Source organism: Capsella rubella, unplaced genomic scaffold, assembly GCF_000375325.1.
Source record: "Capsella rubella cultivar Monte Gargano unplaced genomic scaffold, Caprub1_0 scaffold_3, whole genome shotgun sequence".
Classification (NCBI taxonomy): Eukaryota; Viridiplantae; Streptophyta; class Magnoliopsida; order Brassicales; family Brassicaceae; genus Capsella; species Capsella rubella.
This window is the reverse complement of record NW_006238921.1, coordinates 12686396-12712057: the sequence shown is the minus strand read 5'-3', so window position 1 is coordinate 12712057 and position 25662 is coordinate 12686396. Positions and strand designations below refer to the sequence as shown.

General features: G+C 33.6%; 5 protein-coding genes and 4 long non-coding RNA genes across 11 annotated transcripts; 7 read left to right on the top strand and 2 right to left on the bottom strand.

Moving 5' to 3' along the window:
• Positions 1-740: 740 nt before the first annotated feature.
• On the bottom strand, positions 741-1873 carry LOC111831674. The gene is made up of 2 exons (XR_002834793.1): positions 1755-1873; positions 741-1663 (listed from the first exon to the last, which is right to left on the bottom strand). It is a non-coding gene; the product is annotated as an uncharacterized LOC111831674 (long non-coding RNA).
• Positions 1874-2757: 884 nt separating this feature from the next.
• LOC17891079 (phosphatidylinositol/phosphatidylcholine transfer protein SFH7) lies at positions 2758-6201 on the bottom strand. Its single transcript, XM_006297307.2, has 13 exons — positions 6057-6201; positions 5810-5847; positions 5470-5713; positions 5097-5196; positions 4731-4997; positions 4544-4621; positions 4316-4467; positions 4132-4231; positions 3962-4057; positions 3718-3844; positions 3260-3627; positions 3092-3169; positions 2758-3003 (listed from the first exon to the last, which is right to left on the bottom strand). Exons 2-13 carry the CDS (start codon positions 5829-5831, stop codon positions 2989-2991), a joined length of 1647 nt encoding a protein of 548 aa, XP_006297369.1. The 5' UTR covers positions 5832-5847; positions 6057-6201; the 3' UTR covers positions 2758-2988.
• Positions 6202-7573: 1372 nt separating this feature from the next.
• On the top strand, positions 7574-10595 carry LOC17891157 (bifunctional dihydrofolate reductase-thymidylate synthase 1). Of its 2 annotated transcripts, none has more exons than XM_006297259.2 (10): positions 7574-7684; positions 7822-8336; positions 8427-8808; positions 8892-8936; positions 9059-9124; positions 9234-9295; positions 9383-9457; positions 9537-9702; positions 9810-10040; positions 10135-10595. In XM_006297259.2, exons 2-10 carry the CDS (start codon positions 7915-7917, stop codon positions 10243-10245), a joined length of 1560 nt encoding a protein of 519 aa, XP_006297321.2. In that variant the 5' UTR covers positions 7574-7684; positions 7822-7914; the 3' UTR covers positions 10246-10595. The 2 variants fall into 2 exon arrangements, with proteins under 2 accessions (XP_006297321.2, XP_023642401.1); XM_023786633.1 differs by having other exon boundaries at positions 7576-7684; positions 7925-8336.
• A 299-nt stretch (positions 10596-10894) lies between these two features.
• On the top strand, positions 10895-11644 carry LOC111831726. Its single transcript, XM_023786943.1, has 3 exons — positions 10895-10998; positions 11224-11358; positions 11467-11644. Exons 1-3 carry the CDS (start codon positions 10929-10931, stop codon positions 11640-11642), a joined length of 381 nt encoding a protein of 126 aa, XP_023642711.1. The 5' UTR covers positions 10895-10928; the 3' UTR covers positions 11643-11644.
• A 1416-nt stretch (positions 11645-13060) lies between these two features.
• Positions 13061-14110, top strand: LOC17892843. Its single transcript, XM_006299855.2, has 3 exons — positions 13061-13149; positions 13346-13477; positions 13794-14110. Exons 1-3 carry the CDS (start codon positions 13080-13082, stop codon positions 13949-13951), a joined length of 360 nt encoding a protein of 119 aa, XP_006299917.1. The 5' UTR covers positions 13061-13079; the 3' UTR covers positions 13952-14110.
• Positions 14111-16995: 2885 nt separating this feature from the next.
• Positions 16996-20743, top strand: LOC111831625. Its single transcript, XR_002834718.1, has 3 exons — positions 16996-17095; positions 17196-17243; positions 20670-20743. It is a non-coding gene; the product is annotated as an uncharacterized LOC111831625 (long non-coding RNA).
• LOC17891407 lies at positions 18674-19360 on the top strand. The gene is made up of 3 exons (XR_002834719.1): positions 18674-18748; positions 18920-19010; positions 19300-19360. It is a non-coding gene; the product is annotated as an uncharacterized LOC17891407 (long non-coding RNA).
• On the top strand, positions 19360-20636 carry LOC111831624. Of its 2 annotated transcripts, none has more exons than XR_002834716.1 (3): positions 19360-19822; positions 19913-19959; positions 20240-20636. It is a non-coding gene; the product is annotated as an uncharacterized LOC111831624 (long non-coding RNA). The 2 variants fall into 2 exon arrangements; XR_002834717.1 differs by having other exon boundaries at positions 20228-20636.
• Positions 20744-23022: 2279 nt separating the features above from the next.
• Positions 23023-24132, top strand: LOC17890655. Its single transcript, XM_006298736.2, has 3 exons — positions 23023-23148; positions 23344-23475; positions 23845-24132. The coding sequence occupies exons 1-3, from the start codon at positions 23079-23081 to the stop codon at positions 24000-24002; spliced, it is 360 nt and encodes a 119-aa protein (XP_006298798.2). The 5' UTR covers positions 23023-23078; the 3' UTR covers positions 24003-24132.
• The last annotated feature ends 1530 nt before the right edge of the window (positions 24133-25662 follow it).

Below are 25662 nucleotides of genomic sequence, written 5' to 3'. Positions count from 1 at the left end.
CGTCCAAAAATGTTACATGAAGTTTTTCCGTTTTAGAAACAATTCCAAAAGAAAATACCAAAAACTATTTCGTAAAATGAAAAAAAAATGCTTGTAAAAAGTAATAAAAACACAGTAAAATGTTGGGTGAAATCTAAACAGTAACTTTATTGAATGTGTTTTTAAAAATGTATGTACTATTCACATAAAATTATAACATATATACAAAGTTATGTACATTATAAATTATCTATAAAATTAAGATACATCATGGAATTATATTACATAAAATAAAATTACGTAATTTATTAGATATTTGTTCTTTCGGACTTGACAATTACCTAATTTTGTGGAAAAAGAACAAATGAACAGTTTGAAAGTAAATAAATAAGCACTTATTCAAAATTACTTGGAAAACCATTGTTACAGTTTTTAAGAGCCCTCTAATGCCCACAAGTCATGAGTCATCATCACTCGAGAGAGATTAAATAAGGGAACAGCCACATGATGTAGATGTATTGTTTTTAACGTTTTGAGTATTTACGCTGTTTTGGCGGTTTAAATCCACTTAAGGAGGGAGGCATCTAATGCATCCAACTCATTTAAGACCAAAACTATTAGTTAGATAGACTGTTCCACTTATAAATTCCACTGTTAGATCTTTCTCATCTATATTGTGACACAAGATGGAGACGGATGTTTGTTTTCGTTTGCAAGTGATATCAAGCAAATTTAACGGTGCGTTTAAGAGTTATACTCGATTTCGTGAAAACAAGTCATTTTGGTAAGCAATATCAGCAGTTACAGAGATGGGAAGCAGAGTGGTTCAGAGCTTCATGCTTGAATCCTTTGTTTCTTTCATTGTTAGTCATTGATTCTTTGAAATACCCTATTGCCCAATGTTTTAATTCACAAGTTTAATTGTCTATTACTCTATTTATTTGCGTTCTTATTTACATGAGCAAAAACCAAACAAAAACCATTTTTCTATATCTAAGAATGAGTCTCGCAAATCTTTAGAGTATCTTTACTCTTGTGGATCGATCCCGAACATACTACCTTCCAATTAAGTGTATCAGTGTAATACTCGAGCAATCAGTTTTTTTAAATGACTTGGAACAGAGGAATATTATTAGTGGCTGAGGCACAATGAGTTGTATTAATCGAAATATTTTGATTGGATGTTGATTTTAATGGTGTGTCAACTCCTGGCTACACCAAAATGTTGATATGTCAACGCGTAAGAGAAACATCTTTTACTTTTACTATATTGAATCTTGTAGTAAACTCGGTCCGCGATCAAAATTTAAACATTTAACTTCGTGTTGAGACTTATTTTTGATATGTTTCACATGTAGTTTTCAATGCAATTTATGGGCAAAATTAATTCTTATTTAGATATCAAACGTTTTGGATATAACGAGAAATCTTTAAAGAGATGATTATGGATTATTTTTTTCTTATCATGCCTCCTAACTTTAGAAAATTAAATAAATTGTATAAGAGAAACAGAGAAGAAACTATGCGTGAAAGAAAAATACCAGATCTGACTAGTCCTGTGAGATGATGCAAACTGAGGGAGACAAACAAACAAACTATCTTGAATTCTCTGTGGTGAGTATTTTCCCATTCCCTAGATCTAGGTTTCCCCAAACACATTCTCGCAACCCTTTTCTTGATTACTCTAGAAAATATTAATAAAAATATTACTCTTCATCTAAAAATGGATTGGGAAACATGTAGAAGAAATCTAGATCTATAGGTGAGGAAAGTACTCATCAAAGGTCGTCCATAAAGGAGAGGATTTGCTCCTTTCTCCTTTCTCTCATATGATTTCTCTATCTCTCTTTCTAAAGCCTGGAGACGGTTTGCTCTTTCCTCTTTTCTCTCATATGATTTCTCTATCTCTATTTCTAAGGTTAGGAGGCACAATGAGTAAAAGAAAACAGTAATTAGCTTATAAATAGATATTTTCAAGCTAGGTTTAGGGTTTTTTGCTAATGGGTTTTAACGTTTAGACTAACAATCGGCCCAAATAATTCAAACAAACTGGTCTAGTCTTTGGAGTATGGGCCAAAACGTTACACTTATGCTCGAATAAATAGTCGATCTCCTAAAAATCTATTCTAAATTACTAATTAGATATAATTTATCATACTCAAGCAGCTGATCTTCTAAATTACTATTCAGTTAAGGTTCACAATACTCAACCTGATCATCCAAAAAGTAATGAAATATTTAGATAGTAACAAAAACAAGTGAACGTGCCCACTGAAAAACATATTCGTCAATTATATTTGGAGTTTAACGTTGTGTTGAAAATTCAGGCATGTATAACATAGTTTACATATGACATGTGAATTTTTATACCCCTAAGATTATATATCACAAAAAATTTCGACAAGTAATAGATTATATATCACAAAAAATTTCGACAAGTAAGGTCATGAAGGGAGGTCCATTAAAGAATTGGCCAATGATATATATGTCTTGGAAAATTCACCTCATTGATCGATGTTACTCTATGTGTTTAATTTGATTGATTACGATGATGATCATTGATTGATTCATGATGTTTGTTTGGCATTTGATTCATGATTCAGTATACTCATCAGTCATCATTTAAGATGTGTTTAATACTAGGTTTGACCTATACAATTATATAATTTGAATGAATTATAGGCCAACAATTAGCATAATTTGTTTAGCAACAAACATTTGTAGTGATTATAATTCACCAACTCAACCTTACATTATCTCCTACTGGCTCGAGAGATATTACACGACAACACCCAAGGTAAGCACTCTAAATATTGCAAGTTATTGTTACTTGTTAAAGAAATAAATAAAAATAAACTTCTATTTACACAAAACCGTACGTTGCGGAGGATTTAGTTTCATTAATATGCAATTTATATAATCTCATTTTGGGAGAGAAACACAAAAACACTCACTTGACTTCTCATCTTATATTGTCATGGGACATGTTACCATTGTTCGTTGATATAGCTAGAACATACAAAACTGAAAGAAAAAAATAACAAAAATATATTTAGTGACATAGACTAAGAATTTTGGAAATTAATTAAGCATATAAAATGATTTGTCTCACCAGTCTCTTCTTCTTCTTCTTTTTCTTCTCAATATATGAAAGTATCCCTTTCTGATTAGTGATCGTTTCATCCAAAGCCTAAGGCAGAAACATAATAAAGCACCAAATTATTACTACATATTCTTGTAATTTGATTGATGAGCTAGGTTATATAGTATATGATCTTACCTTTTTGGTTTCAGATAACTCATGCTCAAGTACTTGAACCCGGTTAAGCGCAGCTTGAAGTTTATCCTCTTTCTCTAAAACATCATTAGCTGATTTCGAGTCAAGGGTCTTGTACTTTTCTTCAAGATCGGCCATACGTTTAACCATACTTAGGTATTCAGAGTTTGAGACTGGTGGTGCTGGAGATTGATCTTCGTTTCTTTTAGATGTTTTCGATTCCTCGTAGTGAACTGAGTTGCCGAATAAAGCAGCGTCTGTGAGTTTCCTTGGAACGTCTTTTGATAGACGAAGCATTGCAACAATACCCATCACAAAAGCGATAACCCCTCCCACAAGAAAGCTATCATCTTTGTTTTGTTGCCCCTTTCCTACGTAACAGTGTATTAAGGGTAAACACATTTGATAGAGCAAGGAATAAATCTTCAGACTTGAGGATTAGTGTGTGAGTAGATATATACCTTTTCTTATGGGTTTTAAATGAGGTTTTGGAGGTAAAGACAGAGCCATGAACTTGTCGACTGTCGCAATCTGTTTCTGATCAGACACCCTCTCTTCGATTGTTTTCATCTTGTTTCTTTCTAGAGGCTAAGAATGTGATGTACAGAAGAGTCTTAGGTCCATACTTTATGAGAATACTAAGTTTGATAAAAGAAAAGAAATCGCGCAAAGGCTTTTGCATTGTTGGTAAATTTATTAGCTTACTTCAAAGACCATTGATATTGATGTTCCTTCTACTACAGGCTTGTCTTCGTCCTCTGAAATAGTGGAGAACCTGGCTTCGGGGATTGTCTTAGACATCTGCTTTTCATAAGAACACCACTTGTGTTTGGTAAGAAATTCAAAACAAGTTTAATAGAAGCTCAAAAGTTAACCTTAAGAAGCTCGTGATCATTCCACGGGCCTTTATCAGAACGCATACAGCCTCCTTTGCCTTCACAAGTACAACGGCCCCCAAAGAAATGTGGCAACTCGCTAACACATTAAAGTAGATTACAAAAATTTTTGAGCAATAAGTATAGGAGGTCTAGTAAATGAGTTAAAGACTAGTAATCTTACCTAGCGTCAATGGCTTCAAGTAATTTGCTCTGGTATTTGTTACCAAGAACATGAATCTTTGATGTCGTCTTCGGATCAAGAAAAGATTTAACAGGCCCCCACAAGAGCCGGAATCCAGGACCCGCATTGATGATAAACATTCTGTGAAGAGTCTACACAGAGAGAAACAAAACTAATTTACAACTTTGTTAACACTTTAAGATGGATAAGCTGTTTGTGAATAGCTACCTCAGGATAATTTTCGTTATCGATCTTGAGAAGGCGTTGAAGAAGCTCTCTCGCGGATTTGTTGAAGTTCTTAAGCCCCTAATGTTTCAAAATGCAACATGATTTTAGATATATGTTCTTGATCGATAATCTTTCGCATTTATGCCTTTTTCGGAACAAAGAAAGGAGATATGAAAATGTAACAAACCACTCCTTGCACATCAAAAATAGTTGTGCTTTGATCAATGTGCTTCTTGGCTGCGGCTGAGCAAGAAGGGAACTTGATCTTGAACATCTTCTCAAACTCTTTCACATGGTATTTCTCATACCGGTCCATCGTAGTCACTTGCAAAAGTTTGTTCGCATCAATTTGGCCTAATCTTTCAATGTAAACCGGCCTACCTTCTTTGTCCACTCCATGATAGCCTTGAGGATAATGCTTGAGTACTTCATCGATCTCTTCAAACTCAAAATCCTTCATTTTTAGACAAAACAAAAGACTTCTCAGTTTTCAAAAGTATTTATATTTACTAGTTATGGGATGTTCCAAGACTTTGGGAAAATAAAGACTTACCTCAATGATCGTGTCGGCACCAAAATCCTTCCTCCATTGAAGCATGTCACTCCACATTTGCTTCGCTTTCTCGACGTCAAATTTTCTCGCCCTTAAGTATCTACGTAGATTAAAAAACATCATAAGATCGTAAATGTCAAAACATATTGTGTTAGTGTCACTATTCACAATTTTTACATTATGCTAAAAATCTTAGATTCACTATTCAAAATGTCAAACCATATTGTGTTAGCTTGTTTTTGTTAAATTATTGACTTTGAATCCATAAGTTGACTTCATGGGCCAACATATTACATTTGCTTTCATTACACATCACATTATTTGTCCTAATTGGAATATAAATAACTAAGGAGAAAAATGAATATAGCCTTACCTAAGCATCATGTGAAGATCGTCGTGTTTGGAGGGCAAAAGGTCATCGTAAGCAAGAACTTCACGGAACGCGTCAAGAGACTGACGATCCTCAGCGTTGATATCGTCTACGGACACGATTCTGCTGCTGCTCCTCCGAGTCTTCTTCTTGAATGAGTTCTTGAATCTGGTTGATGCACTTATCGCTCTCTTTTTAAGCGAGCTCATCTTCACTATCTTCCTCTCATCTTCTATACTCTCCATATCTAAACCACACATGATTGCTAATTTTGTATCAACATCTAGACAGGATGAAAAAAAACATTATATCTATGGATAAGGCAAATGCATTGACTTCTAACCTTGTTTGGTGTTGTCAGCCATGGTTTTGAAGAAACACCTACAAGACAGATCAAGATTGTTCCAAATAAGTATTGGCCAGATTATTCATATACACTATTAAGTAATGAAACGCTGAATCGCGCGATGAAGTTCATCATATTGATCCAGGAGAAGAGTAGCTAGATGGTGACAGATCAAGAAAAAGAGAATCCAAAATCAAGATTTAGAAAAAGAGAAGCAAAGAGAGTTTCCTTTTCTTGTTCTTACCTTATTGTTGATGTGTGCTTGAGAAGGGAGGTTGGGAGATGGTAATGGTGAGGATCATCTGAAACTAATTAAGACATGTAGAAAAGTACTTGACATGTTCATTGTAACAAGCTATTGATAAAGTCTAAAATTTTCTTTTGTTTTTACAATTGGGTTGTTCTTAATATTTTTTTGAAATGGACATGTGTTATATATAATATTAAAATTTATGGAAATCGAATCATATCTAGACCAATCAATGCTATAAATAATTGTAAAGTGTATGACGCCAATTTGGACTAAGTGCAAACCCACCACTTACATGATTAATCTTACTTTGCAACAACCCAATTACCAAAATTACATAGTAAGAAGGGGCAAAAATATATGAGATCCAACATCTGACTCGATCTATCTAAAACCTCGAGTATTCAGAGCTCTCTCATCCTGTCATCCATATCCATTATTATTATTATTATTTTCAACATTGAGCCATAACTGGCCGGCCAATTAGCCTAATCACCTACAAATATGTTGGAACGGGTCTTGATATTTGGTGTGATAGTGTCTTTCCACCGGTGAACTTATCATTTACCACTAGATTAAGTTCACTTCACCATATCCAGTAAATTTAAAGGTTAGGACTTCGGACACTTGAATCCGATACCGATTTGGATCCGGGTTTGTATATAATTTTTTTTAATACTTTATATAGTTTAGTAAGTATTATTAAAGCAAATTTATATATATATATACAAAATGTTGGTGAATCTTTTCTGAATAAACATAATAAATATGTCTCATTAAACTAATTTAAAATATTTGTATGAAATTTTCTATAGATTTTTCTTTTGTCAAATATCTATTACATTTTTATTCTTTTTTCTTTTTGCTTTAATTTTTTTTTAGTTTAAATATATTAAACCATTTTTGCAGATTTTAATACATGCAGATGTTGACAGATCCGAGTCTGAATAATTACTTAATATATCCGGATTTGGATATCCCAAAATTAATTTAAGGTATTTTAATCCGTAACCACTCTTATCATATTTGGCTCGTCTCAACATTTCACTTTTTGTTTTTAGATTACTAAGACTAAAAAACTCATTTAGTAGAATTTCGAGTCAAATACATAATTGTTGTATAAATTATGGAAAATTAATCACATTGTCGAAATAAAATGTAAAATTGTATCTAACTAAAGAACGTTTTAGCAATGATGGCATTTGTTTTGAATTATATATTAAACAAAATTAGAAAGTCAGTAATTGGCTGACATTATTACATAATAGTGCTCTAACACACCAGTATATGTTTTTTTGTCGAACTAGCGTTAGTTAATTTAATTTCTCCATGATGCCTTACTTTTCTTAACCGACCGGTTAAGGAATACCGAGTCGAACCGCAATGATTCGATCGGTTCTGTTTCTTTTAGACACGTCTACATGGGAGCGTTTTACGAATCAGCGTTTCTCTCCCGCTTATCCTCTGTTCCTGTCCTTTTCAACCAAAACCCCAAAACAAAACAAAAAGGTACATACTTTACCTACTTTATCCTGATTTCGTCTTTTCTCCTCTGATTTCGATAAATCTCTTCTGGGTATTTGCCCAATCCTTCAAAGATTCTTCCTTTCACCTTTAAATCGGTCAGTACTGATCTCATCTTCATACCCTTTTACTTACATCCACCCCCGTCATTGAAAATTTCGATTCTTTTTGAATTTGTTCGGATAGTTTCAATTTCGTATGAATCTGATTCTCTTTGTTGTTATGATTGTCTCAGTCTCTAAGGCAGATTTGTAATATTTTTCACAATCCATCAACATTATCATCATCATCGATTGCAAATTTCATCTCTAAAGTTTCGATTTCGACCATGGAAACAGCGACTTTAGATGGTAATGACACTACTATGGCTGTTCCAGAGCCTCAAAGGACTTACCAAGTTGTGGTTGCTGCGACTAAAGAAATGGGTATTGGTAAAGATGGGAACTTGCCATGGAATTTGCCTACGGATCTCAAGTTCTTCAAGGATGTTACTTTGACAACCTCTGATTCTTCTAAGAAAAATGCTGTTGTGATGGGTAGAAAGACTTGGGAGTCTATTCCTATTAAGCATAGGCCGCTCTCGGGTCGCCTTAATGTGGTTTTAACTCGTTCTGGTGGGTTTGATATAGCCAATACTGAGAATGTTGTCACTTGTAGTAGTGTAGATTCTGCTCTTGATTTGTTAGCTTTGCCTCCGTATTGTTTGTCTATTGAGAGGGTGTTTGTTATAGGAGGTGGTGACATATTGAGGTAATGTGTTCATGTCTCTGTCTCATCCTTTTGCTGGATTTGTCAGTCTTTTTGTTGCAACTAACTGTTGATTTGGTTGTTTATGTTTAGGGAAGCATTGAACAGGCCTAGTTGTGATGCTATCCATTTAACTGAGATTGATACAAGTATTGAATGTGATACGTTTATACCTGCGATTGACACATCTGTTTATCAGCCTTGGTATTCGTCTTTTCCCATAACTGAAAATGGACTTCGGTTTTGCTTCACGACTTTTGTTCGTGTAAGAAGTTCTGCTGATGAATCCTCTGATGAAAGCAATGGGTTACAGTCTCTTCAGTTTGATGGGAAGAAGTTTTCATTTCTTCCTAAGATGGTTTTTGATCAGCATGAGGAGTTTCTGTACTTGAATATGGTTGAAGATATCATCTCCAATGGAAACATAAAGAATGATAGGACCGGGACTGGTACACTATCAAAATTTGGTTGCCAGGTGATGTAAAACCCTTTCTATGTGTTCAATTTTTCTGGTTGGTTATTAAGATTAAATGATCTCACATTTCCTTGGAAACACAGATGAAATTCAATTTACGCAGAAGTTTTCCGCTTTTGACAACAAAAGTATGCTCACTTTTTCCTTAACACTCCACATTTATTCGCATATTCTTCTGTCGTATCTGGTGACAGTTGCATATCTACACTATCTCATACTCAAACTCACCCAATCTGTTTGTATTGTGTAGAGAGTTTTCTGGAGAGGTGTTGTTGAGGAACTTCTATGGTTTATAAGCGGGTCAACCAGTGCAAAGGTAAAAAAGAGATATTCTTTTAGCATGATTATGCCAGTCTGTCTCTTCTGTGCTCTAAGGTTATGCAAATGAATTAGGTAGTTCTTTGATAGGCTTTATACATGGGCAGGTCCTTCAGGAAAAAGGTATCCATATATGGGATGGGAATGCTTCAAGAGAGTATCTTGATGGGTAATAATTTGAACCGGCATTCTCCTTTGAATAAATAAAAATTTGATGTTGATGGCCATCTCTCTTATTTATCCACTGTAATTTCAGTATCGGCCTGAAAGATAGAGAGGAAGGCGACCTTGGACCTGTATACGGATTTCAATGGAGACACTTTGGTGCCAAGTCAGTAACATTTCTATTCGTATTTTGGCTTTTTTTCCATTTTAGTTGGATTTCTTTTGGTGAAACTCTTGTTTTACAGGTACACAGATATGCATGCTGATTATACTGGTCAAGGATTTGATCAACTCTTGGATGTAATTGACAAAATCAAGAACAATCCTGATGATCGGCGTATCATAATGTCAGCTTGGAATCCTTCTGATCTCAAGTTGATGGCACTTCCTCCATGCCATATGTTTGCACAGGTAATTCGACTTTGTTTTCTAACACATTTAATTTCCTTACAATGAGTTTGAGTTTGGATTTGTTTTCTTACAGTGAGTTTGATATTTTACTACTCTTTTCTTTGCAGTTCTATGTGGCAGAAGGGGAACTCTCGTGTCAAATGTATCAACGTTCAGCAGACATGGGCCTTGGTGTGCCGTTTAACATTGCTTCCTACTCTCTTCTTACTTGCATGCTTGCTCATGTGTGCAATCTCGTTCCTGGTGATTTTATCCATGTTATAGGGGATGCTCATGTGTACAGAAATCATGTGAGGCCTCTGCAGGAGCAACTTCTGAATCCACCAAAACCTTTTCCAGTAAGTATATAGCTAGCAATGTTCATCACATAGGAATGTATTTTCATCTATCCTTACTGTGTTTCTGTTTTCCGCTGTGACTTCACTACTGCAGGTTTTGAAAATAAACCCAGAGAAGAAACAAATCGATTCTTTTGTGGCTGCTGACTTTGACCTCACAGGCTATGATCCTCACAAGAAGATAGAGATGAAAATGGCGGTCTAGTGCTCATCTCTTACTGGGATACAACCAAAATGAAACTACAAATTTATTGCGACGATTACAACGACATAGGGCTCTTCTTTTCTTCTCGACTATGGAGGATGTAAAATTTAAGATTGAATCAGCTGAGTGACCCTCAATGTCTGGACTCAAAGACCCTTTTGTGGGTGATATAATTTAGCAGTTAAAAAATGTTGGAATCCTTTAGTTCCACGGGGTTCTAAAGTGATTTAGGCTTATACTTCAGAACCATACTCTTTTTTCTTGATTTGAGTTTCATGTTTGAACTATTATTGAATGAGACTTGGTTTGATTTGGTCAACTGATAGATTGGAATTTATGAGACTTGGTTAGTGTTCTTTGTTTTCTTAGTTAACAATATGGAATCTACCAAGTGATGATACAGTGATAATACTTGTACAATCTTAAGGCCATTTACCAAAAACGTGTAGATTTTGCAAAGTAACCAACTTTTGTGTGATGCTGAAATGAAGAGCCAAAAACAGTAAGCACTTGTGGCCAGTGTAAACCTCTCTTATCTTCTATTTTGTTTTTCTCTATATGTGTGTGTGTGTCCACATTTTTGTTTCCATTTTCCTTTTCAGACTGTAACCTTATTAATATTAACCCTTAGAGCTGGTTGGTTCCAACAAGATCAAGCAAGACCTAAACAGAGATATCAGATTATGGCTAAGGATATGGTGACTCTTGCTTTAATTTTCACAATTGTTTTCAGTGTTCTATCTCCTGCAATAGGTACCATTTTTCTTATATTAATTTCTTATTCCTATGTATTTTCATATATTGATGGTGATAAAGCATATATTTAAACTAGACTTAGCTTGCAAAAGATCGGAATTGAATAAAAACATTAGATAAAGATATTCACAATATGTAGCACAAAACATAAGATGTACTATATTGTTTGATATCTATAATTATATATCATTGCTCTATAACATTAACATTACAATTGAGTAGATGTAACCAAAGCTGAGATAGTCGAAAAGCGCGACCTGATGCCTCTTACAGAGGATAAAAATGTTTTGGCTACTAATGAGGCACCATCTAGACGATATGGACCGTTCATCCAGCAGCCAATCTTCTCAATTCAAGGTAACTAGAGCTTAACGACAACGAGTGCAACCGAAAACATCTTATTTATTGAGAGTACTTGTCTAACAAAGTATTCACAATTTTGTTCTTTTCTTTTATGGGTTTAAGATGCCTCAGAAGAAGTGTCGTTGGGGACTTTATGCAGCTATAAACACTATGTTGATTCATGTGACAAATGCGATAGTGAATGTAAGATGTTGTCATTCACATATGGTCAATGTGAGGGACTTTGGCCATTCCGTGAATGCTACTGTTATATTACTTGTGGAGTTGTGGGTAGATGAAGGCCGCTTGTAGATGAAGGTCATCGCCATATTTTTCAATTAGTTATGTATGTTTGTATGTATATCTATGTATTTTTTAGTCACTACAATGGATAGTTACCAATACCATAAACTTAGCAATTTGACCAAATAACCACTTCTATGAGTACAAGTATTATCTAGAAATCAAGCAAATAGGTCCGACCAAAAAATCAAGCAAATCGGAATATTCAAACTAAAAGGATAAAGTCTAATGGCTTTAAATGTGATCGAACGATACAAAAACAAATTTCTTTCATTATAGAAATTCTCAGTGGTTCGCGAACTTAAATACCGAAAAGGCGAAAACATACTTGGTTGCGATCATTAGAAGAAAACTAAAATTTTACAAAAAAAGACAAATATTCACGTATCGGACCAACATTATTAAGGCTATCTTACACCTAAGATTTACAAAGAAAGGTATCTTATATAAGATCAGAATTCGGGTAATTAATGATATAATGATAACACTACTATAAAGTCTGTTTAAAAAATCTCCGCCTAGGTCTGATTACGCCCTGTGTAATCGCTAAGCCCACCCTATCCGCTTCGATTACTGACTAATCCCCACTTAAATTTTTTTGTCGGTTATGAAACATTTATATTGAGAATTTGTGATGTTTTGCAATAATTTATGTTCAAAATCTTAATGAAAAATATAAATCTTTAAAATTATGATTTTGATATATTTTCTACATTTTTGAAACCAATATTATAGTTTTGTATGTTATACTGTGTTTTTTCATCACCAGAAGTCGAACTAAACATATAATTAACACCATATATTTATTATTTTTATTTATTTAATAAAATAACCCTAAAACTATTCCCGATTAATCCTCGTTTAATCTTCGATTTTTTTGCTGGACGCTAGGCCCACCTCGGCCACCCGACTAACGCCTAACAATTTTTAAAACAAGGCTATAAACTATTATGCAATATGTTTTTTTTTTTTGGTTTTAAGGTTGTCTTCATACATAAATAATCTTTGAATATACACGTAACACGTAATGGTTTCGTATTCGCTATGCTTGACTTTATAGTTGTTGATGATACAAGACTTTACAAGATTGAGAATTCTCTAAATTTATATTAAAAAAAAAGGTATGCTACGATAATTATAGCTCCGATCCTTAGCCTATGAAGTAAATAAAGGTCATATAACTAAAAGACAAAACAAATGTGTGGATAATATAATGCAAAGTAACTAACTCTTGTGTGATGCAGAAATTAAGAGCTATAACAACGGAAGCTACACTATACACTTGTAGCATTTGTGTTACTCTCTTATCTTCTTCTTTGTTCTTTTTCTATATGTGTCACCACATTATTCTTTCAGAGTAACCTTATAAATAACCCCCTGCTAGAGCTGGTTGGTTTCAACAAGAACAAGCAAGAGAAGACCTAAACATAGATATGGCTAAGGCAATGGTGACGCTCGCTTTCATTTACGCAATTGTTTTCAGTGTTTTCTCTCTAACCATAGGTACCACCATATCATACTTACTTAACTTAGAAACGTAATTCTTGTTTCTTGACTTATGATATATGTTGTCATTAACGATGATATAGATATTCACAATATGTAGCACAAAACTATATATATAAGATACACGTTATTATTTCAATAATTGTTATTGTGTTCTAAAATTCACTATACATTTGGGTGCATGTAATAAAAGCTGAGATAGTGGAGAAGGGCAACCTTAATCCTCTTCCGGATGGTGAGATTGTTTTGGCTACCTATGAGGTTGAGCAGGCAGCACCTAGACGATTTGGTCCGTGGATCCGGCAGCCCATTCTTTCGATAAGAGGTAACTAGAGCTTTGGGCAATGTGTGCGCCAAATATGTGATATCTCATATATTGTCCCGAATCTTGTGCGCTAAAACGACGTCGTTTTGTCATTAACGGAGTAGTTAACGGTTGTTAGTTGCTCCGTCGTCATATTTTTTTTGCTTGGTCAACGAAACTCAATGTTTAAAAAACAGAGTCAACCAAGGCTAAATGGCTTACAACAAAGTTCATATTTAAAATGGCCTGAATTTGAAAGTTCATAATTTTTTTTAACATTTTCCGAGTGTAAAATACCTAACCATGCACTTCTCTTCTTTTTTTTTATGGATTTTAGATCCCCCAGGGTATTGCATTAGTGAGAACGATGGTATATCATGTGCAAATTGCAATGAGTACTGCACTTTCCCTCGTGGTTCTGGCGGTTATGGTCAGTGCGAGTGGAGAATATGGACCCGTGTGTGCACCTGTCATTATAGGTGTGTGCGTGCCTAAAGGCCGTAAGGATATGGTCATCATCATATTTATCAAAAACAATTATGTATGTTTGTATTTTGTGTATGTGTGCGTAAGTTATGTATGCTTGTTTGTGCATGTGTTTGTATTATTAAGGAAAGGGTATCATCGTATTTATCAGAAACAATTATGTATGTTTGTATTTTGTGTATGTGTGCGTAAGTTATGTATGCTTGTTTATGCATGTGTTTGTATTATTAAGGAAAGCGTATCATCGTACCAGCTATGATTACTCAAATCTCATATATTCCTCTGATATATATTTTAATTATATTATTCTTTGTAATATCTTTAATTATACCCTTTCATTATGTTATATGCTTATATAAGTTGTATTATTCCATTCAATAATACAATAACAATACATTTCTACATGGTATCCGAACATGTTTTGTTCTTGCTCTCGAGTTTTGATCTAACAATCAAATTCGTTTTTTTTTTTTTTCTGTTAAGCCAAGTGTTTCCACTATCTAAGTGCATCATGAACCTCTAGAAAAAATTCATACTAATTTCTCTCTGCGTTATTTCCTTCCATTTTTCTTTTTGTTTCCTTCACTATTTTCTACAAAACTATTATTTAAAAGAAATTGGTAGGAAATATTCCTACCACTTTCTGACACATTTTCTCGTAGTTAAATGCTCTTCCTTTTTCCTACTCCTCCTACCCCTTTCCGTTTTCGTCATAAATGCGAAGTTTTTCTGTAGGAAAGTCTTCCTACCATTTATTTTGTAGTGTCTACATGTAAGCTATCGAGCTCCTTTCTATTAAAGTATATCATTTTAGACCTTAATCTAAGCTAAATGCTTCTTCTTTTTATTTTATTTTTAATGCCAAAAGTGCTTCCATTTTATTGGAGTTTACTTAATAATTATTAAGATTGTATAACGGTATTGTTTTGAAAACGATTTAACCCATGTTTAAGTACAAATTAAAGATAATTTAATTTTTAGTAATATCGATTCAAACTCGTGCCATCATACTACCAGCCGATATTATTTTAAATTATTAATATGTTTAAATATTTATAATTCAGACTTTTAGGAGAATGTAGTAAAGGAATGCTTTAGCGATTTTTATTGATTAATCGATGTTTCAATATTTTCAATTAGAAATTAATGCCAGTGACATGATAATGTAAATATGTTGAAACTCCAAATGTGTTTTTTAAATACTGTACGTAAGACCATCTCCAACAACAATTTTATTAGTGGAGTTGTTAACAATTTTTTTTATTATTAAATAATGATTAAAGTGAAGTTAAGAACTTGTTAGGATTAATTAAATTTTTGGTTGTCCATGAGTTCACCAAAATAAAATATTTTTTATTTTGGATAAATAATAGGTTTTAAGTTTTAAGTAATATAAATTTTAAAAACAATTTTAAAATTAATTGGTACAAAAGAAATTTTATTAAAATTAAAAATTAAAACTGCATTACATAAAAGAGAAATTGATACCAATAACCTTTTTATGATACCCTCTTTTAAAAATACCCTCTTTTTTTTATCATTTTCATTTTTGCCCTCTCTTAATTTTTAGTGGCTATTTTACCCCTATTTGAAAGAATATTCTTTCACAAAGGAAGGAATATTCCTTCCAAAAATTTCCCTCCCAAAAATTTCCCGCCAAAAACTTTCCCGCCAAAAAAGTTTCCGAGAAAAAATTTTCCCGCCACAAATTTTTCCGAGAAAATTTTCCCGCCAAAAAATTTCCGCAAAAATTTTCCCGCAAAAAAAATATTTTTTCAAAATTTTCCCGCCAAATTTTTTTAAAGGGTTTACAAGATTTTTTAAAGGGTCTTTTAAAGGGTTTACAAGGGTTTTTAAAGGGATTTACAAGAGTTTTTAAATGGTTTTTAAAAGATTTGTAATGGTTTTTAAAGAGTTTTAGAAGCCTACAAAGGTTTTTAAATGGTTTTTAAATGATTTACAATGGTTTTAAAAGTTTTTATAAGTTTATAACAGTTTTAAAAGGATTTACAAAAATTTTTAAAGGATTTTAAAAATTTACAAGGATTTTTAAAGGTTTTTTAAAAGGATTTACAAGTGTTTTTAAACGGATTTAAAAGTATATTTAAAGGCATACAAAGATTTAAAAATAGTTTTAAAGGATTTACAAGAAGTTTTAAAGGGTTTTAGAAGTTTACAAAGGTTTTTGAAGGGTTTACAAAAGTTTTTAAAGGTATTATAAGTTCTTTAAAATGGGTTTTAAGGATTTACAAGGGTTTTTAACGGATTTTAGAAGTTTACAAATTTTTTTATTAAATGATTTATCACGGTTATAAGTGGTTTAAAGGGATTTACAAGTGCTATAAATGTTATAAAATGATTTACAATGGTTTTAAAAGGTTTACTCAAGTTTTGAAAGGTTTTCGATGATTTTTAAAAGATTTACAAGGGTTTTTAAAGGATTTTTTAAGGGATTTATAAATATTTACAAGGTTTTTTTAAGAAATTGCGGAAAAATTTTGGCTGAAAATTTTTGTCGGAAATTTTTTGGCGGGAAATTGTTTTTGGCGGGAAAATTTTTTGTCGGAATTTTTTGGTGGGAAAATTTTTGCCGAAAATTTTTGGCGGGAAAATTTGGCGGAAAATTTTTCGGAAGGAATATTCTTTTTGTTGGAAAAAATATTCATTTTTTCATCATGGGTTATAATAAAGTAGGGTAATTTAGTCATTTTATACATTGAAGAGGATATTTTTGAAAATGAATACCTAGAGAGGGTACTTGTAGAAAAGAGTATCATAATAAAGGTTAGTTGTGCAAATCTGCCTGCATAAAATTGAAAACATACAAAATATAGAACTGACTTTATAAAACGTTTACAACGGTCGGTTTAGTTGGAATTAACATTTTTGACCCACTTGCTTATAAATCTTAACTATAACGGTAAAATCTCAGTTTATTACTGAAATTATTGGGCTTTCCTGTTATTGGGCTTTTCCTTTTCTTTTTGCAAATTAGAATTTTAAATTTCCTTTTCTTATAATACAAAAATACGAAAGATGAAACTAATGTCGATCGATATAACGGAAAAGATGAAACTCTGCTCTCCTCCTTTGGCTTTCTTCTCCATCATCCCTGTGACGCATCTTTCGATCATATCATCTCTAAATTCGAAGGTATGAATCTCTTCTACATACGATTCTTCAGTTTTGTTTTTGTTCTTCTAAATTCCCATTATTCGAAGGAATTTTAGGGATTTGGGTGTTGATATTTTAGGGATTTCTTGGGAATTCAACTTGATGATTGCTACGGTTTAATCACAAGGTATGATCCTAACTTCTTTCTCATCTTAATCTTACTCGTATGTGTTAGGGTTTTGGCTTTAGTAATCCAATGTTAAAAGGTGCAATCTTCTTCTTTTTTTCTTCAGTAGAATTTTTGCTTAATTGCTAGTTTCCTTGGTTACTTGCTTCTGTGATTCGTTGTTTGTTCTTCATTGATTCTTTGAATGCTTGTTTTGACTCTTGTGATTCGTTGTTTCTTCTTGCTTCCTTAGTTCTGTGCCTTTTAATTTTGTTGTTTACGTTTTCTTTGCTTTCTTATTTGATTTCCTTGTTACTTGCTTCTGTGATTCGTTGTTTCTTTGCTTGCTTGCTTCTTTAGGTTCATTCTTCCTTAGTTATATGTCTCTTAATTTGCTGTTTACTTTTTGTTTGCTTGCTTGCTTCTTTACATTCTTGCTTTGTTACTTGTTTCCTTTGTTTGTGTGTTTGTGTTTGTGTAGTTATAAGTGTGTAGTGTGTTTGTGCAGTTATAAGTGTGTTTGTGCAGTTATAAGTGTGTTTGTGCAGTTATATGTGTGATTGTGTTTGTGTAGTTATAAGTGTGTTTGTGCAGTTATAAGTGTGTTTGTGCAGTTATATGTGTGTTTGTGTTTGTGTAGTTATATGTGTGTTTGTGTAGTTATAAGTGTGTTTGTGTTTGTGTAGTTATATGTGTGTTTGTGTAGTTATATGTGTGTTTGTGTTTGTGTAGCTATATGTGTGTTTGTGCAGCTATATGTGTGTTTGTGTTTGTGTTTGTGTAATTCCTTGGTTCCTTCTGTGCTTACTTCCTTACTTGCTTATTTGATTTTCTTGTATGCATCCTTAGATGATTTGATTCCTTTTTTTTCTCCTTGATTCTTTACTAGCTTTACTTACACACTTATTCATTAATAACTTTGTAGTTTCATTTCTCAAAATGTAATCAAAACTTGTAGGTTTCTTGTTTCCTCATAATTGGGGTCATCTATCTATTGTTGATTAATCTAACACTTTTATTAGTTAAATACCAGTTGAGCAACAAATTGCAGATACCAAACTTGATGTGCTAGTCCTATAGCCAACAAGGTTGTACCAAACCAGAATAGATCTTCCCATCCATGGTCATGACTGTCCTAAACAATATAAAGGTATTTCCATCTTAACATGTCTTGAAAAATTTATCCAGTCAGATCAACCAAACCAAACAGGACAAAGGTTTATAATACTTTCTTTTGTTGTAAATCACACACATGGAATTGAACATTTTATTTTTGCTTCTCAGGTCTACAAGAGTGTAAATATCAGGTCATGTTCTTTCTCAAACTGGACTAAGGTTTGTAATAATAAATTATATGGTAATTTAACACACTGCTTCTCCTAACTTGTATATTTAGCAGTTATGGATAGTTGTAAAGCCAGAAGGTTCATGGGGTCGGGTCTTTGTGCAGTCTGGTGTGTCACTTAGCTTTCTTCTTATGTCGTCAATGCAATTTGCTATCACGTTCTTAGGCTAGTCCTCGAACTGTAAGTATCTGACCTTCTGTACTTCCAGGATATATTTTCACTACATTATGTCTGAGCATGTCGACCTTTTTATTACATGGAAAAGGTTACATTGCAACCCCCAGAGCCTCCATACTACTCTGAAACCGTTCTTTACGTTTTTTCTTATTCTCTTACTTATTCAATTTGCAGATAAAGTACCTCTCGAAAGGGGACACCATTGTTGACTATGCATGCTTTTGTGATTCACATGGAAATCGAAAGCAAGATAGTAGCAGCAAAGGTAATTTTCCCATTCCATGATATCTTTGAAATACATACAACGACTAGACAAGAATTTAAGGACATTTGATGGCATGAATTGCAGGTAAATGGTTATCTTGTTTCTCCAACTCACGTTCTTGAGAATGTTGATGTCGTGGAGACTGTCACCTACAGCATTTTGTACCTTTTCTCTCGTGCATTTTTTCTCATTTCTCGTTTTCTTTTTTTCCTACGTACGGAAATTATGTTTAGCTTCATCAGCTCTACCGAGGTTTCACGAGCTTTCATGTTTCTTCTTATTGTTACAGCCCCTCTCAACTAAACAGTGCTTGAAACATGCCAAAACAAGGAGTGCGAGGCAGAAGATTATGAGGGTATATTATTGGTATTCACTTACTTTATGCTTATTGGCTCAGTTTTACTAATTCTTCATGTCTCTCCTCTTGTTCAAGTCATGTCTTTCCTCTTGATAGTGATGCAGAAGATTCAAGAAAGAGCTTACAATGGAGGGAGAAAATCCTCGTCAATGTCAAGCTGTTCCCAGTCACAAGACAAAATCAGATATACATCACAAGAAAAAGGCAGAGATATTACAACACCCACTTCTCAAAATGGAAGCACTTGGTCCCAAAGGTGAATTGAAAACACAAAAAAAATGCAATAGAAACTCGAGTTTAGATGAGTCAAAGTTCCTCTTACCAGGAGATGGAATTGCCAAGAGTTTTCCTGCTAACATTCCTGCTTATAGAAAAGTGTGACAGTTGGCGAGACAGTAAAAGCTCGAAGGTCACTCCATCAAATGGTTCTGCATAGTATCCATGGATCGCAGAGGTATGTTATCCTTGATTTCCTGTAGTCGTGATTGATGATTTTAATAACTCGAAAGTAAAACCAGAATATATTTTTGGCACATTTTGGCAGGCATATTCTCAAAGGTTACAACAGTCCTTGCAGCTGAAAGCATCACAGTATGTTCTTGTTTGGTAGCCTTGATATTAACTTACCTCTGAACATATTATAGTTTCCGACGGCTCATCTCACAAATCTTATGGTTTATTCCATGCCGCGATTGGCCGAGGAAGAGGATTAGCAGTAATGTTTGCTTCAAATATAAGCAAACATTGAAAGCTTGGTAATATTTCCTAAAGTTCTAAACTCTCGTTCTGCACTTTTTATAGGATCTTCTCCCACTAAGCACTAACCCGTATCTCCGTGGATATGTAACTCCCAGGTTAGTGTTTTGCGCAGGTGGATCTAATCTTGGGATGATCGAGTGGTTTTAGCTGGCCAAAATCAACAGATGATGCTCAAGTTCTTGAGTGTTAAAGCCAAAAGACTCACGTTCTTGGCCATGTTTTTTCTTCTTACTTTTTTCTTTGATTCATTGTTTCTTTTGCTTGCGTGCTTCATTACGTTCTTGCTTTGTTACTTGCTATATTCAGTTTGCTTTTGCTGCTTCTTTGATTCCTCTGCTTTGTGTATTGCTTGTTTCTTTGCTTCTTTGATTCCTCTTTTGTGCTTCCTTGATTCTTCTGTTTATTACATTGTTTGTTCTTTTGATTCCTCTGCTTAGTGTATTAAGTGTTTCTTTGCTTCTTAGATTCTTCTTCTGTATAATAAATTGTTTGTGCTTTTTTGGGCTCAACCATTTTATTTGCTTATTTGATTCTTTGTTTAGTGCATTTGCTTGTAGGGATGTCAAATGGGCTGTCCTGGTCCAAATGGGCTAGCCCAAATGGACTTATGGACATATATGTTTTATGGACAGTCATGGTCATAGCCCAAAAAGGGCCATGTCCAAATGAAGACCAAACCAAATAAGACCATGACCAATTGGACTGTCCATGAGGTCCATTACATAAACACAATGCATAAGTTCATGCATGAGAAAAACGTTTATAACTCATAATCTTTTTGATCTTTTGATACAAGTTCATACACGAGAAAAACGTTCATACAAGTTCACCAAACGTTCTTTTGATTTTGCAAAATCATACATATAAATAACCTACTAATTTGTAACTCGAATCTTCTTTCTTCGTTCTTCTTCTTGTTCTTCATCTTCATCTTCTTTAAAAAAAATCAGATTCACCTATCAAAGAAAACAAAACAAGACTATCACTAAGCTTTCACCACATTCACAAATTACTAAACAAAACTAAGTTACAAGAATTAATAAACTTGCTGATTTCCTCAAAACCCCTTGACCAGTTCCTTGCACAAATCAATGCTTGAACGTTTGACGGAAGAAGACGATACCTGTACTTGTTAAGAACTCGACTACCCACACTATATGATGTCTCGGAAGACACCGTTGTTATGGGAATGCAAAGTACATCACATGCCATACAAGACAATTCTTCAAAACGTGTGGCATTGTCTTTCCAATACTTTAAGACATCCAAACTCTTAAACGCAATCATATCCAAGGCTGATTTTCCTGTTTCAGCATTTTGTGTTACAATTACCGCCTTAACCATAATCGTGGTCATGTCTAGTCTTAGTTAAGCTGGATCCGATAATTTAGCCTTCTTTATTACTTGAAGACATTGTGCAACTGATCGATGTACCGAACTATATTAGGCTATATGATCTAAACGGTGTAATATTAGCTAGCATTTTATAATGCATGTGATGGGACTATAATGAAATGTACGTGACTATCTATACTAGTGAAATAGTGAATATTGTGGGCTGTGGCTGTCCATGACACAAGAGCTACTCTCCAAAATCATGTTAACTACAGACACAACGACAACGTGCATGTTTTGTAAAGTAGCTAACTAAAGTAACAGAAGATAAGAGCAATATATAACATGCGGTAATGGACGGAACACGGTAATAGCCTCTGTGATTTTCTCTTATCTTGTTCTTTTGTTCTTTTAGATGTGTCCACATTATTATTTCATGGGTTTTAGATCCCCCGGGGTATTGCATTAGATAGAACGAAGGTATATCATGTGCTGATTGCAATCAGTACTGCAGTTTTCCTCGTGGTTATGGTAGTTGCGAGTGGAAAATATGGAGCCGTGTGTGCACCTGTCACTATAGGTGTGCCCGTTACTAAAGGCCATTTTACAAAAAAAAGACACATATTGACAATTATAACATTATGAACTAAACAATCAGCGCTTGAAAGGTTGAAACACGATGAAATGCGAAAAATGCTCTAGTTAGAAGGTGTCCTAGTTTATTAAGATTGTCCTTACAAAATGTTGTCTGAGCCATTATAGGATCGATCGGGTCTAATAACGACTAGGCCAACCCAACGGACAAAACCTTAAGTTTAAAAAAAATTACGATATACATGTGATAAGTTCTTTTCCTTTTCTCTTTTCTGTACTTTGGGGGATGTAAACTCTATTAAGATTGAATCTTCTTTAGTTCCACACTTCCACAGGATTCTTATTAGGCGACGTAGGAGTGTATACTTCCATAACCACACTGTTTTTTCAATGTGAGTTCCTTATTTGAACTCTTGAATGAGAACTTGGTTGATTTGGAATTTATGGACTACTACGGTGTAAAGTGTTATATTTTTTTTTTTCTGTCAACAATATAGACAATCGGATCAGAATTCGGGTAATGATATAACGATAACACTACTATAAACTATTATGCAATATGTTTTTTTTCGGTTTTAAGTCTGTCTACATACATAAATAATCTTTGAATATACACGTAACACGTTATTGTTGTTGTGAATTATATTACTATTACTGTAATTCCCTATGCTTGTGTTTATAGTTGTTAATTTTACAAGACTTTATAAGATTGAGAATTCTCTAATTTATAAAAGAAGTATGTTACAAAAATAAGAGCTCCGATCCTTAGCTAGCCGACAAAACAAATGACAAAACAAACGTGTGGATAATGCAAAGTAACTACCTCTTGTGTGATGCAGAAATCAAGAGCTATAACGAAGGAAGCTACACTATACACTTGTAGCCTCTGTGATTCTCTCTTATCTTCTTCTTTGTTTTTTTTTCCTAAAAGTGTCCACATTATTCTTTCAGACTGTAACCATATAAATACCCTACGAGAGCTGGTTGGTTTCAACAAGAACAAGCAAGACCTAAACATAGAAATGACTAAGGCAATGGTGACACTCGCTTTCATTTTCGCAATTGTTTTCAATGTTGTCTCTCCAACAATAGGTACCATATCATATACTTACTTAATTTAGAAACTTATTTCTTATTTCTTGACTTATTATATATGTTGTCATTAAGATGATAGAGATATTCACAATATGTAGCACAATATTCCAATATATAAGTTACGCGATATTATTTAAATAAATGTCATTGTGTTCTAAAAGTCAATATGCATTTGGGTGCATGTAATCAAAGCTGAGATAGTGGAGAAGGGCAACCTTAATCCTCTTTCGGAAGGGGATATTGTTTTGGCTACCTATGAGGATGAGCAGGTGGCACCTAGACGATTTGGTCCGTGGATCCGGCAGACCATCTTCTCGATTAGAGGTAATTAAACCTGTCGACAACATGTGCATTAAACACGCGATATCTCATATATTGTCCCAAATCTTGTGCGTTAATCTTGTCCCGAATCTTGTGCGCTAATCCTGTCTTAAATCTAAAACGACGTCGTTTTATCATTAACAGAGTGGTTAACAGCCGTTAGTTGTTCTGTTTACAGATTTAACGTCATATGATCTTTTTTGACAAGTTGGTCAACGAAACGTAATGTTTAAAAAACCGAGCCAGCACTAGCTAATTTTGTAAATGGCAAACAACAAAGTTCATGTTTTAAATGACCTAAATTTGAAAGCTCATGATGTTTCTTTACATATTTTTCCATTGTAAAATGCCTAACCACTTCTCTTCTTTTAGATCCCCCGGGGTATTGCGTTAGAGAGAACGAAGGTATATCATGTGCTGATTGCAATGATTACTGCAGTTTTCCTCGTGGTTCTGGCGGTTATGGTCAGTGCGAGTGGAAAGTATGGAACCGTGTGTGCACCTGTCACTATAGGTGTGCCCCTTACTAAAGGCCGTTTTGGATATGGTCATCTCCATCATCATGTTTATCAAAGACAATTATGTTTGATTGTTTCTGTATGTGTTTGTATTTTGTGTACTTTTATTTATGCAACTGAATAAAAAGCCCTCTTCGTATGACCCGATCAATTAGCAATCTGACCATAATAACCATTTTTGTTACTACAAGAATTGAAGTTTTCAACAAAAGTAAATTAATATCGAAAGGTTAAGTACAGTTTCCGTCTATAAATTTGATTAATGTCAAATACTGAATATTGCTAAGAGATGTCTTTTAATTAAGAGACAATAAAAAAACTCACCGATAATGATGCTCTAATTTTTCTTTTTTTTGGCAACCGGGATATTATTAACATCAAAAGGTCTTACAGTGTAGACAAAATGTAAAAAGCCAAAGAAATTTACAACAACAAGCCAGATATCACGGACAAACAAACAAGGTTTAAAGCCAAATATAACACACAAAAATACTACTCCCTTCGTTTCATTTTAAATGATGTTTTCAACTTTCTATGCAAATATTTAATGTATTTAATAAATTTTGACCAATCATATTACATATCATATATTCTCATTGGTTGAATTTATTGCATTTAATAGAATTTTATTAAAAAGAGAAAAAATATATGTTTTCTTAATAAGTGTGTAACAACCTTAAACATCACTTAAAATAGAAGGTTGAAGTACTAAATACACATCACCATGAAAAACATTAAGAGATCTAAAAGAACTGACCAAATCAAAAACAGATTGGCAAAGAGAGAAACCCAAGAACTGTTTTAGATTGCAGGATCCCAATAAGTATTGACAGAAGTTTGTAGAGTGTAAATATTGTAATTGTTCTATTGAATTGTTTATGTTGTTGTATAATTAAAAACATACATATTATATTCAATATAAAAATATTTTCTAAAGTTTGTCTACATACAAAAGTAATCTTTCAATATACACACTATATATTGTTGTTGTGGATTATAATTGATATATAGACAACTATAACTGTAATTTCCTATGCTTGTGTTTATAACTGTAATTCCCTATTCAAGACCTGTAAAGTAAGATTGAGAATACTCTAGTTTGTATATTACAAAACACAAAGGTCCCCGATATGAAGTGAACGAAGCTAAGGTCATATACTATACAAAACAAACATGTGGAGTATGCAAAGTAACTACCTCTCTTGTGGGCTGTGGCTGTCCATGTAGAACCGAATTCTACAAACCACTCTGTTATACTAACAGACGTGTGGAACAAAGAAGAGCTGTAAGACGTACAGAGAACAAGAACTTTTACTGAATGATTCTTAACTCTTTTATTTCTCTGATTCTCTTGTGTTCTCTCTTGTTCACTTTTCTCACAATGAGATTACATAACTTATATAGAAACTAGAAATGTAACTTACTCCCATTACCCCATGGACTCATTATTGTCCTACATTAAACATAATTTGAAACCCCCAAATTAATATTAAAACCATAACTGACAAATACTTAAACTCTCACATTTATTTCTTTGACCAAGCATTGAATCACATTTCAACACTCTCCCTTGATTCAAACTTGCATACTCCAAGCTTGCTCCTGAAGTACTCGAACTTGTTCTTTGACAACGCCTTTGTCAGAACATCTGCACTCTGCTCGTTTGTGCTAC